Source organism: Lepus europaeus, chromosome 2 (assembly GCF_033115175.1).
Source record: "Lepus europaeus isolate LE1 chromosome 2, mLepTim1.pri, whole genome shotgun sequence".
In the NCBI taxonomy this organism is placed as follows: Eukaryota; Metazoa; Chordata; class Mammalia; order Lagomorpha; family Leporidae; genus Lepus; species Lepus europaeus.
The window spans coordinates 96,745,231-96,758,941 of NC_084828.1; the positions used below are offsets into that span (position 1 = coordinate 96,745,231).

Below are 13,711 nucleotides of genomic sequence, written 5' to 3' on the forward strand. Positions count from 1 at the left end.
ACTAAGGGCCAGCTCTGTGGCATAGTAAGTTAAGCATCCACCTGCCATACAGGAGATGGTTTGAGTCCCGGTTGCTCCTCTACTGACCCAGCTCTCCTCTACAGCCTGGGAAAGCAGAAGAAGATGGCTCAAGTGCTTGGGACCCTGCATCCATGTGGGAAACCCAGAAAAAGTTCCTGGCTCCTGGCTTTGGAGAGGCTCAGCTCCAGCCATTGTGGCCATTTGAGGAGTGAACCAGTGGATGGAAGACCTTTCTTTGTCTCTTCCTTTCTCTGTCTGTAACTCTCCCTTTCAAGTAAATAAATAAATCTTTAAAAAAACCAGATTTATTTAGGGCAAGTCACTAAAGAAATCTAATTTTAAAAAAGATGTCATACAATAATGCAGATTCTTCTAATTATACATATTCCATTGTTGACAGTACTAAAGTTAAAGGAGTTACAGTCTTTAACTGGCTTTGTTCTAAAGTGTTGCCACTGATTTATCCCAGATGAGACAATAACATATCTACTTGACTAGTAGTTACAATAAATAAAATGGCAACTAGTTCAATTAAAAATATAATTATTAGTGATGGGAATTTTTAACCCTCATAATTAATACCAATCAAAATATTCTGCAAATTCCAGATAAGTCTAGGTCTTTTAAAAATTTATTCCTCCAAGGAGGAGTAAATCAAGTTCTCTTCAATTCATATTTTTTAACTACAAAAGTGTAACTGTAAAAATTTATGAAAAGTAAGAACAGGTTTTCTTGAACATGTCATCAAAACAATTACTACATACTAATTCTCTGTACTTATCCACTTGATCATTCAGCTCAAGAGGTAGATAAGTAATTTAGTGTGATTACATTAAGCTATATTAAATGAAATGTATAACTACAACTTCAAAGAGGAAAAAAGAGGTCAGAAACCATAGAAACAGCATAATGTATTTTGAAAAGGAGAGGTGAAAAGGACTAATTTCTTGAATGCAAGATAACAGGTTCTAAGGATACTTAGTTATGTTAGAATCTGAGGTGAAGTATGATTTATCACTGTGGCTCCAAAAAAGACTGATGAATACTCATGGGTGGACATTCAGCAAATGTGAAGACCACAGAAACAGAACACAACTAAATCAAAACAGCACATGAGAAACGATGTAGGAATTAGTAGAGAAGAGGTGGCAATGTCAGGTCAGTTTTCCCACGGCATGCCCCAAGCACGAGAACTTAGCAGACGAGTCCCCAGGAAGGTCCAGCGCGGTACTACCTAGTGCACGCAACAACTCTCCTGCTGGCTGCAAGCCTCAGCTAGCAGGTGCCTACTGTCCTCCCCTCTGTGCTGGCTTTCAGCAAATTCATATGCTGAGCTGACTGAACCCTTATCTTCTTCCATCTGGAAGGACAGAAAAGCAGTGAGTCTCAGTTCAGAATGACACTCTCACCATACAGAGGTTTCAAATCAAAGCCACAAGCTGAGGTCCACAATCTGGGAGGCACAAATAAATGTTCATACAGTAGCACATTTACTATCACAAAAGACAGCAAATAGCAGCTTCTTAAGGGGAACACAACAAAGCACACAAAGCCACAATTTTCCAGTGCACAAAGCTAAATTAAGATCAGGGAGGTTTCCTTTGATAAAACTCAGTTTCTTCTATCAAATTTATTGCCATCAAGATTTAGGGTTCCTACTACAAAGGTATGCTAATGTCCCATCTCTTGAGCTCCCTTCTCAGGGAAGTTTTCTAATGGGACTTCAGTAGAGCAGAAGGGTCGCATGGCCTTACAAATGTCATAGATACATTGTGGGTCAAGGGCTACACTTGATTGATTCCTTTACACAGTGAACTTAATCCTTAATTTGAAATATGTTTGGTGGAGGTCAATTAATTTATGTGAATTTCAGTTCTTTGTTTTTTTTTTAAACTTATATTTACCTTAGAGACCTTCTAAGGAAGTTTAATTTAAAAATGTGCCTGTAGCCATCTTTATTTTAACCCTTATTAAATTATGAGACAATGTCCACAATGAAAATCTATTTTTTGCATCATCTGTATGTGAATTAGGACTGATTAATAACTATTTCTATAAAAATGCCATAGTTAATTTTTTACATACATGAAATAAGCAGTAGAGTCCTTTGGATTAAAGAGTATGCTAAGTTTGTGGAAGATAGCTTACAGGTTTTGTTTATAACACAGGGGAAGGGAAAAATCCTCAAAATAAGCTTTCTTTTAAAAATTGCTTATAGTTTTATGCTAATGGTTTTTAATCTGATTAAAGATTTGAAAGCTCTTGAAGATATCTAATATCTACACAATTTTCCTTTCAATCGCAAGAGTAAACAGTTAAACTACCCATGAAATGTTGATCAGAGAAGCTTAAAACACAAGATGTCTGTGGAGATAAATGTATATATAAGACATACAAAATATACTGTTCAATTTATAGATGCACTAAATAGTAGCAAGGATACGAAATACTCTGGCAGCCATTACAGTGTACAAACACAAATATGCACATGTATTTACAACACAGATTAAGGCAAGATAAAAATGGACAACTTCTCAGTTCTAAATAACTACATCTTAAAAGCTTAAACTTTATGATGAATTTTTATAGCTTTAATTACCCAACATGCAGAAGCATTCTCAAAAATGAATAACATGACAAGCAGAAGCATTAGAATTATGCTAGAAAAGGTAGTTAAGGCAAAAAAAAAAAAAAAAAAAAGATAACAGATCTCTGTCCTGTTATCATGTTGAATTTCCATGTGAATTTTTTTCTCAAAAGAGAAATGGATTTTGTTTTCAGGTTTTAACACACATTACTAGTAAAGGTCAAATTCATCAGAGACAGAGCTGTGCTAACAAAAACGCCCCACTCTTCATGCCTCTGCCCATCTTTTGGATACTGTTTAATTGACCTCTAGCATGCAGAAGGGTTAACGAGGTTCTACTCCTCCTACTCTACCTAAGTTTGCTCAGCTGATTCCTTGCCCTCGACAAAGGCTGCAGTGCGATGAACTCGTCACTTAAAGCGACTGTGTTGGAGTACATCTATAAGTGGACAGAAAAGGGATGGGACACACAACAAGTCAGTGAGCTGCATTCATCACCTATGAGACAGACACAGGACAAGCTTTGCAAATAATGTACATCTGTTCCTACAAAAGTAGGTAATATCATACATGACTGACATTTGTATGGCTGTTGGTTTTGTCATCAAAAGAATTTATTCTTCATTCTTAACTCCACATTGTTATTCTGGAGAAAAACAAAGCTCAGAATAAATGTTGACAGCTCTTTTGATACCAATTTTCTTGCTACTTTTGTTAAACAACAAAATAGCTTTTTAACCATTTCTCCATCATCTGAAATCAGAAGTGATGGTATAAAGCTAAAACACTCATTACTACATATAGCAAAGGAATAATGTCATATATAGGATTTAAATGATCATATACTGTTTCACTAAACAAACAACCAACCCCAAACTTTGCAGCAGGCTAGACAATTACTGAGTGGGTAGAGATTTCCTTCTTGGATTAGATAACCTAGTACATCTTGGGTGAGCCATTTGGAAATGAATTTAGTGAACCAAAAAAGGAGATTATACTGGGTTTCACACACAGATAAAATGATTTATTGTCCATTCAATTTTTAATCAGTTTTGATTTATGGTATGGTAAAGGAATTTATATACATTATATTATCTGTATAAGCATTTTAAACTTTTTTCTAAGGGCCCATCTTAAGGTATCAAATATTTTCTATGTAATCCTTCAAAAAAGAGGCAATAGAAAAGATAACAAGAAGTTATCTTTGTTTTATCATTAAGAAATCTCGATGAAAATATAAGCTTGCAAATTCTCTGCCCAACACAGAATTTCTAAGGAAAAATGAAAATAAATTTGAATATTTACTTTTATAAAGAATTAAGAATTAAAAGTGAAATAACTGGTGGACTTTGGTGAAATATAACTTTATGGAGGCCACAAAGGGAAAATAAATTGTTTGCTATAAAATATATATATTTTGCTACGAAAAATACTATATACCATGTTAAAAATAAATCATTTTGCTTTAAATATTTATTTCTGAAAATTAGAAACAGGAAGGTGGGCAAATTTTTCTGAAATATATTTAAGTAATACATTGCAGAGTAGAAGAGTCTGTCTATGCTGACATAAACATTTGTACAGCCATAGGCAGACAGAGTAATCTGAACTTGTAAAATTTCAGAGCCCCATCCGGAGGTCCGTTATCACAGCAACACTGGCAGCTGCATCATACTTACAATGGCAATGTCTTCACTGAGGACTGTTTATAGAAACAGTGTTAGTGTCAGGTGTTATTGTCTCACACAGTCATTATAAGGTAATAATTATTATTCTGATTTTACAGAGGAGGAGATTAAGGTCTAGCGAAGTGACCTGATCATGGATTTATGACTTATATGTGAAACAGTACTTGAATTCACATTTGTCAGGTTTCAAAGGTCTATGCTACCTCAATGGTGTTAAAATGAATATTGGCTAGGATTAAGTTTCCACAGCAACTAAATGTTGAGGAAACATTGCTGATATCACTAATAATTAAAACCAATGCACTATTTAGGAAGCCTCATTCAGTTACCTAAATACTTAGGAAGTATGTGTTCTATTTGCAGGATGAATCTGCAACTAACTGCCCCAAATTTAAACAAAATTTGCTTGTTATGAAACAAATATGTAAAAAAAAAAAAAAAAACCAAACCCAACTTAATCTAGCATTTGTAGTACATAAGCATTAATTAGAATATATTCTTCAGATACATACTCAACACTATGGTACAGTTAGAAAGCCAACTTAAGATGGACTTCTAGCTCCTGTACTAGTCAATTATACAAAAAAGACACATCCAATTAACAGCTACAATTTCTTGACCATCTACTATATATTCTTTCATTTAATTCTCACTACAAAGGTAATGAGAAAGACATTTCTATTATAATTTTCCCAAAGAGGAAGCTGAGATACAAAGTCACAGAATTACTAAGTGGCGGAGCTTGGATCTGAACTGAGACCTCTCAGGCCCCACACCCCATATTCTTTCTTATTTAGAATGAAACATGGATATTTAAACCCCATATGCCTAAGCACTATGTAACATACTATGACTATGTGCTACAGTTCAACATTTATTAATAAATTCTTAGTGACAAAACACACTTCATAAAAATCTACTCTATAAAGGTTATTTAGGTAAAAGAACTTATTTCATACCCTTGTTAAAAACAAAATAGCATGAAAAAATTACTCAAATTCTAATGTTTCAAAAGACATAGCAATATATCTCAATATATATCTGATTAAATGCTGTGAGAATATTATTTAAAATATATCTATTGTTATTATCTGGATATAAATTAATAGTTCTGTATTCAAAACCTAGAGCTTTATTAATAACAATGTAATTTTAAAATATAATTTATCAGTAGTCATAAAATTAAAAATAATAAAACAACTTAAAAATCATATTTGACAATGTTCATACTGCAAAATACTTGATACAGGAACAGGTAATTTCCTACTTTCTGATGTAAGCAAATTACAGTCATAGTTGTTCATCATTAAAAGCTCATAATTAAAAAGATGTTGAATATAAAAGGTGGTTACCTGTGCCTTTTCAGTACTTGTAGGATGGAGTTGTCGGTCAAATACCTTCTTCATGACATCAAGAAACAAACATGTAACAACCATAAGAATTATGGCAAACCAAGCAGAACCACTTGATAGGAGCTGAATAAATACAAAGTACATATTCTGGGAACCCAAAAAGGGCCTGCAAAGACAGACAATGGGCTTCATAAAAGTAAAACTCAAGGACTAAACCAAGATACCAAACACACTATACTTGAAAGTAACAATTTTAAGAGCAGTCCAGGAAAATGTTCTGAATTGATAATTAATACAAGATGGGCTTTTCAAAAAATAAAATCCATTTCAATTATTTTTAGTAACAGTTATGGTTTTTATTAGTAGGGAAGTGACAAGCAGTTGACTAGATAACCCTCATTAAATGGTGGGACAGCAAAAGAGAAATACAGTAATTCAGATTAAGAGACTAAGAAAAGCAACAAAATATTTTCTACTGCTTTATTTATTTATTTATTCTGCTTATTCATTCATAGGCTCTTCTTTAAAAACATATTTTAAAATAAATATACTCACAAATAATATTTCTACATAGTAATAGTATTATAAAGATGTTCTATTGGGGTTTTATTTATCTTCTTTGGGTTTTTGTATATATCTCTTCAAAAGAATATAGAGGAATACAGAAAGAAATGGAGAAGTTAAGAGGATTATAAAAAGCAATACTAATAGGAATATCTTTTTATGATCCTAAATGGAAGTTAATGTTTAGCTAATCTAAGTTTTTTTGCCTAACTTCCAAAGTCTTTGCCTGATAAATGGATCAAATGCACACCAGGCAAATATAATATAAATTTTCTAACAGAGAGACTTTGGATGTCCATCACTTACCACAGAATCTTAGAAGAAGCATTAATTTTTCATAGATCAGAATAGTTAGCTAAGTATCTGATTCTACCAATGAAAATGAACCATATTACTAACCTGTCAGAGAGACATTAACTCAACAATCAAAAGTTAATGGTTCTATTGGATTTATTTTATTATACACATTAATAAATAATCTGGAGGTAATATGGTTAGTTTAAAGAACACTTACTGTGAAGCAAAACAACTGAAATTTAAATCCTGACTCTGCTACTTTTCTACCTTTGTGACTTTGGAGCTATTTCCACATAAGAAAAATGGGGGTAATAAGATTACTGTAGAGGATTCCAAGATGGTGGAATAGGGAGGGAGCTTACTGCTCTAGGCTAGGGGAAGATAGTTTTAAAAAGTGGAGAGAGTGAGATCTCAGGGAAAAGTTAGGGAGAAAACTGCAGTGGAAACTCTGTGGAAGGAAGAGGGATGCTGTGGCTCCACATGGAGGCTGTAGATGCACAGCAGGAACACTGACACAACAAACAACCCCAGCAGCCAAGAGCCTCAGCACCAGCTTTGGAGAGTGAAACGAGACCAGTCTGCGCCAGCCCAAGCCACTGGTGAAACAGCTGCAGGGACAGCCTGGAGTGAGTCCGGCCTGGAGCCATGAGGGGGACACTGTACCTGCCAACACAGAGCAAAAAAAAAAGAGGCAAGTTTCTCTCTCCCTGGCCCCACTACCAATGGCACCATGCAACCAGCTGGGAGAGGGTGGGCACCATTTTGGACATACATAACAGCTATGTCTGTGTGCCCAGCAACCAGCTGAGAGGAGAAACTTGAGTCTGGCTGGGAGGACTGACAGGGAGCTGGGTACTCATGTAGGGCTGTGGGGTGCCCTCAGCCTTCCAGCATGGCACAGGTTCTGGGGCTCAGGTTGCTTGGGTGAAGTACCCACAGGTGGCTGGCTCTGTGAGCATCTATGCCTCTCTATGGACTGGACAGACTGGCAGGTCAGAGTGGATCCTTGGCACCCCATAACTGTGGAAGCTTTGGGTGCTGGGACTGTGGAGACACTGTAGCTCCGTGGAAGGGCGCAGAGTGTAGCTGGGTCTCTGGGCAGTAGCTATTGGTGGCTCCACACACCCAGGGTTCCCCGATTGCCTGGGGTGGGTCATAGCAGTGGGATCTGTGCTCACACTGAAGACTGCACAGATCCTTTGTGTGGTTCTTGTGGTGCAGGTGAATATTATACCCACAGGGGCTAGCACCATGGAACTGGTCACCTTGGAGGAGAGAAGGTAAGGGTGAGACTATGCCAACAGAGCAGATCAAAACCTCCCCTCTGATAAAAAAAAAAGAGATCTATCATGCCCAACTTGGGTGTCACTGTGGTTACCCTCCCCACCCTGGAGCACTGAACAGAGTTCCCAGGCCACACCCAGCAACACCTCTGGGTATTCACTGAAAGAGCAGAAACTCCACTAAGCCACAGTGGCATAGTCCAAAAAAAAGCCATCAGAGGAAAAAAAACAACAACAACAAGCATCGCCTAAAATGCCTAAAAATACATGCAGAAATTGAAGAAATAAGAAACTGAAGAATAAGGAAGACAACATGACACCACCAAAGGAACACAACAACACTTCAATCCTAGAATGTGAAGATGAAGAGACTGATGAAATGCCAGAAATGTAATTCAAAAGATTAATCATAGGATTACTAGAAGCAATCAGAAGCAAATCCATGAATTAAAGAAATCCATGCATGACATGAAGATTTTTCCAAAGAAATTGAGATTTTAAGGAGAAACCAAAATGAAATATTAGAAATGAAGAATTCAATAGAACAAATAAAAAATGTGGTGGAAAACCTTAAGAACAGACTCAGTGAGGCAGAAGAAAGAATATCTGAGTTAGAAAACAAATCCCTGAAATCTCTGGAAATTTTACAGTCAGGACCCCCCCCCCCCAAAAAAAAAGGGAAGAAATTAGAAAAATTAGAAACAAACAGTGGAACATGTGGGTCTTAGGAGTGGAAAGGTGTGGAAAGAGAGAATGGACTAGAAGGCCTTATTAGTGAAATAATTACAGAAAACTTCCCCAATTTGGAGAAAGAAAGGGTCATCTAAGTACAGGAAGCACACAGAACTCCTAATAGATATGACCAGAAAAGATCTTCACCACGACACACTATAGTCAAACTTTCCACAGTAAAACATAAAGAAAATATTCTGGCCGGCGCCGTGGCTTAACAGGCTAATCCTCCGCCTTGCGGCGCCGGCACACCGGGTTCTAGTCCTGGTTGGGGCGCCGGATTCTATCCCGGTTGCCCCTCTTTCAGGCCAGCTCTCTGCTATGGCCCGGGAATGCAGTGGAGGATGGCCCAAGTGCTTGGGCCCTGCACCCGCATGGGAGACCAGGAGAAGCACCTGGCTCCTGGCTTCGGATCAGCGAGATGCGCCGGACGCAGCAGCCATTGGAGGGTGAACCAACGGCAAAAAGGAAGACCTTTCTCTCTGTCTCTCTCTCACTATCCACTCTGCCTAAAAATAAATAAAGAAATAAATATTCTTTAAAAAAATCTACATTAAAAAAAACATAAAGAAAATATTCTAAAATGTTTATGAGAGAAACACCAGATTACTTTCAGAAGATCTCCAATTAGACTGACAGCTGACATCTCATTAGAAACCCTACAGGCTAGGAGAGAATGGCAATATATAGTCCAAGTCTTAAGAGAAAAAAACTGTGAACCCAGAATACTGTACTCTGCAAAGCTCTTCCATAAAAGCAGAAATTGAAAGAATTTGTCACCACCCTTCCAGCCCTGCAAAAGATGCTTAAGGATATGGTACACACAAAAACACAGAAAGATAGTCATTATTATTAAGAATATGAAGGCAGAAAAACTCCCAGTAAAAGTACAAAGGAAATACAAAGTAAACAATAGAAATATTTATGAAAAAATGGCAGGACTAAGTCATTAATTAATAATAGTCACCTTGAATGTAAACGGCCTCAACTCTCCAGTTAAAAGATACAGACTGGCTGAATGGAATAAAAAACAAAATCCATCTACTTGCTGCCTACAAAAAATAAATCTCACTAACAAAGATGCATGCAGACTGAAAGAGAAAGAATGGAAAAAGATATTCTATACTAACAGAAACCAAAAAAGAGCTGGTGTAACCATCCTAATATCAGACAAAATAGACTTTAACACAAGACCTAAATCTATGATCTGATACCATCAAATTATTAGAGAATATTATTGGCATAGGCAAAGGCTTCTTGGAAAAGATTCCAGAGGCACAGGTAATCAAAGCCAAAAGGGATTACATCAAATTGAGAATATTCTGCACTGCAAAAGAAATACTCAGCAAAGTAAGGGGCAACAAACAGAATGGGAGAAATTATTTGCAAACTATACAACTGATAAAGGATTATTATCCAGAATCTATAAGGAACTCAAGAAATTCAACAACAAAACAATCAAGTTAACAAATGGACAAAGGACTTGAACAGGCATTTTTCAAGAGGAAGTTCAAATGGCCAACAGAGACTTGAAAAAATGCTCAGGATCATCAGCCACTGTGGAAATGCAAATCAAAACCACAATGAGGTTTCACTTAACCCCCACTAGAATGGCTTTCATAGAGATGCCAACAAACAACAAATGCTGGCGTAGGGAAAAAGGCACTCTAATCCACTGTTGGTGGGAATGTAAACTGGTACAGCCACTGTGGAAGACAGTATGGAGAAACCTCAGAAATCTGAATATAGACCTGCCATATGACCCAGCCATCTCACTCCCTGGAATTTACCAAAAGGAGATGAAATCAGCATATGAAAAAGTTATCTGTACTCCCATGTTTACTGCAGCTCAATTCACAATAGCTAATATATGGAATCAACCCAGATGTCCATCAACTGAAGAGTAGATTAAAAAAAATTATGGTATATGTACACTATGGAATATGACACAACAGTAAAAAAGAAAAATGAAATCTTGTTGTTTACAACAAAATGGATGCAACCGGAAATCATTATACTTAGTGAAATAAGCCAGTCCCAGAAAGAAATACTATATGCTCTCCCTGATCTGTGGTAACTAATAGAGTACGTAAAAGGTAATCTATAGAAGTTAGATTGAGACTTGGAGATGCACTGATTTTGAAGAGCCCTTGTCTTGACTGTTGAGGAACAGGTTTTTATTTTTCATACCATTTGTTAAACTCTTAGTTTAGGGTTAACCTTATGTGTATAAGATAATTAAGATAGATCTTAGTAAAAAATTTCAATGGGAATAGGAGAGGGAGGAGGGAGAAGGGTGAGAGTATGGGAGGGACAGAGGGTAGGATAGGAAGAATCACTATCTTCTTAAATTTGTATATATGAAATGCATGAAGTTTGTATACATTAAATAAACTGCTTCTTGGTAAAAAGAAAAAAAAGTAAGATTAAAAAAAAAAAAAGATTATACTGTGATGAATCATGCAGTACCTTAGGTAAAACTTCCAGAATGTAGTAGATATTCAATAAATGTTAGTTTTTCCCCTCCATGTCAGTAAGATCAACCAAAAGAAGTGACCTTATTATCAGAATAGGGTATCAAAACTCTTCTAGGTGAAATTTATTCACAATTAAATCATCACAATAAACATTTATTATAGGTGAATCAATATAATCAAAATATAATATAGTAACTCACCAGAGAATCCCTCCATAAAACAAAGAAAACACAAAATAAAATATAATAGATCCCCAGGTAACAAGATGATTGATCCACGTCCAAAAATGAGTTTCCAAAGCCATCTAAAAAATTTTAAAAAAATCCTTAGAAATATAAAATAGTAAAGCTTTAACATGTTAGATAAAACTAAAGAATAAAACATTAATTTTAAGTGTCTAAAAGTCTCATGGCATAGTCTCTCAAAAGAAAAACACTGATGTAAGAGTCCTGTAAGAAACTGAATAATTTCAAGTTTATAGTATTTTTCTTTTGTGAGGAAGCAATGCTGAAATTTCACCTGATTATTCTCAATTACATGGCCCAAAACAAAGTTTGTTGTTTTGCATTACATATAGAGAAGCAAAATTTCAATGACTATTATTTTTATTTGACCATAAGAATTAGCTAAGACTTTCTAAAATAATAAACTTAAAAGATATTTTTGGATAAAATTTAAATGAAATATTTAAAAAAGAGCAAGTGAAATTACTCATTATTAAGTAAGGAAAAGGGTACCTATAACTAAAGAAATGAAGACATTTAAGTACTAATTATATAAACACAAATGTGTCCAAGTTCATAATTTCAGTACTAACCTTTACTGTGACTGTAATAACCATGACTGTGAAGACCAAAGTGCCAAATGTCCAGTTTCCAAACATCTAAATAGAAAGAATAAACTATTACATTTTGTGTCATGACATTGAACCAGACATCTGGTTAAAAAGTAATTTCATTCTTTATCATAAACATCACTGTTATTATGCATCATGATCCTTTGGATAGCATCAGACTGAGAACCCAAGAATGGGTTTAGAATTGTGTTGCACAGGCTGATTTAGTTGCTCATAGCTACTTTATTTCTGTTACAAAGTAAAAATGCTAACAAAGCCCTGTTCCCCCAACCAGAAGTTGCAGCAGACCACTTGGCTTGCCACACTGTATAAGCAGAGCAGAAGAAAAGAAATTTACATTAAAAATCAGTATCTGAAAGGAAAGATAATGGCCACTAGAATTACTCTTCAAAGGATTCCATGTAAAAATGCAGTTAATGCCAAAAAGGACTGTTTACTAAGGTTTATTTAAACATACAGAATCCCACAAGAATATCAAGGTTTTATTTTCACATATAATAGAACAAGACATTAATATTAATTTGGCTTACAAAGTAGTCATAACATTAGTTTAAAGAAATATTTGAAAATGTTGTTTAAGAATAGATTTCTAACAATTACTTGATAAATTACTTAGTCCTATCTATAACTAACTTTATTATTAAATTTCATAAGTTTCTATAAGAATTGGGGCACACAAAAAAGGACAGTAGATAGCAAATCATCAGTAAAATAAATAGTTATTATAAGTTACTATAAAATAGTTATTACCGAAAGTGAAATATTTATTAAAATTCAATTTATTTATATTTATATGAGAGACAGAGACAGGGAGAAGGAGGAGGTGGGGGAGAGAGAGAGAGAGAGAGAGAGAGAGAGAGAGAGAGAGAGAGAGAGAGAAACTAGAGAGAAAGGGAGAGCTCCCATCTGCTGGTTTGTGGTCAGGGCTGGGCTTGGCCAAAGCCAGGAGTTGGGCAATCCATCCAGGTCTCCCATGTGGGTGGCAGGAAGCTATTTACTTCTGCATTAGTAGGAAGCTGGAGTTAGGAGTCAGAACTGAGAATCTAACCTGACTCTGATCTGGGATGCTGCTGTCTTTACTGTCAGGATAAGTGCCCACTCTCAGATTACACACATTGAGAGTATTTGGGGAGTTTACTTGTCAGGAGAAGAATGGGAAAGCCATATTGAACTTGTTCTTACTTTCATCATCTATAAAAATGATTCAGAAATGCTGAAAATCAGTGAGTCTCAACTGATTGGAGAAGTACCAGTCTTGTCTTTCAGGGCTGTGGGGAGATACTTCAATGTAGCCAGGGGACTTTGGCCATAGAGGATTTAGGGCTTCCTCTTGCCTAAGTCCTTTCCCAGGCCTTAGAAGGTGTCATGGAAACATCGTCACATTTGACAGGGGAGGGTAATATCATAAAGAGTAATGATTTCAATGGAAATCAATTAGTTTAGACTGTAGTCTCTTTCCATTATGACTTCCTGTTTTGCTGGTTGGTGATGAAGTGGGTGGAGAGGGTATTTTGGGAACCTGGCTGAAGAGAAATGAGTTGAGCTTACATTTGGTTTGGATGAAGCAGGACGCATTGATGTCACTCACAACACTTTCACATAGAGTACCTTTACATTTGTAAAGTTTCTTTTTTCTTCTTAAAGAAGGTTTGGTAAATTTTACTAAACCTGGATCTATGCCTGCTCAGAAGAGACAAAGATATTAAAAATATTTTCTATCCAATTTGCCTCCTTTCTGGATCAGCTGCAGGGAGGAAGGATGAGTGCACCCAATGTTCAGATAAAGAAGTGGGGGCAGACAGCTGGTGCAGCGGTTAAGATGATGTCTGCACTGCCTTTATCACACAGTCGAGT

At 36.0% G+C, this 13,711-nt stretch overlaps 1 protein-coding gene across 3 annotated transcripts in view; it reads right to left on the bottom strand.

The window, feature by feature from the left end:
* The window catches only part of ATP11B (ATPase phospholipid transporting 11B (putative)), a 120,105-nt gene that overhangs the window by 13,613 nt on the left and 92,781 nt on the right, over positions 1–13,711 (bottom strand). For 2 of the 3 annotated variants that reach the window (XM_062211339.1, XM_062211346.1), the window contains exons 26-29: positions 11,819–11,884; positions 11,202–11,305; positions 5,649–5,814; positions 2,962–3,047 (exon numbers count right to left, since the gene is read on the bottom strand). In XM_062211339.1, the coding sequence (XP_062067323.1) occupies positions 2,962–3,047; positions 5,649–5,814; positions 11,202–11,305; positions 11,819–11,884 (422 nt within the window). The remainder of the gene's footprint in view (positions 1–2,961; positions 3,048–5,648; positions 5,815–11,201; positions 11,306–11,818; positions 11,885–13,711) is intronic. The other variant, XM_062211353.1, reaches the window with a different exon arrangement.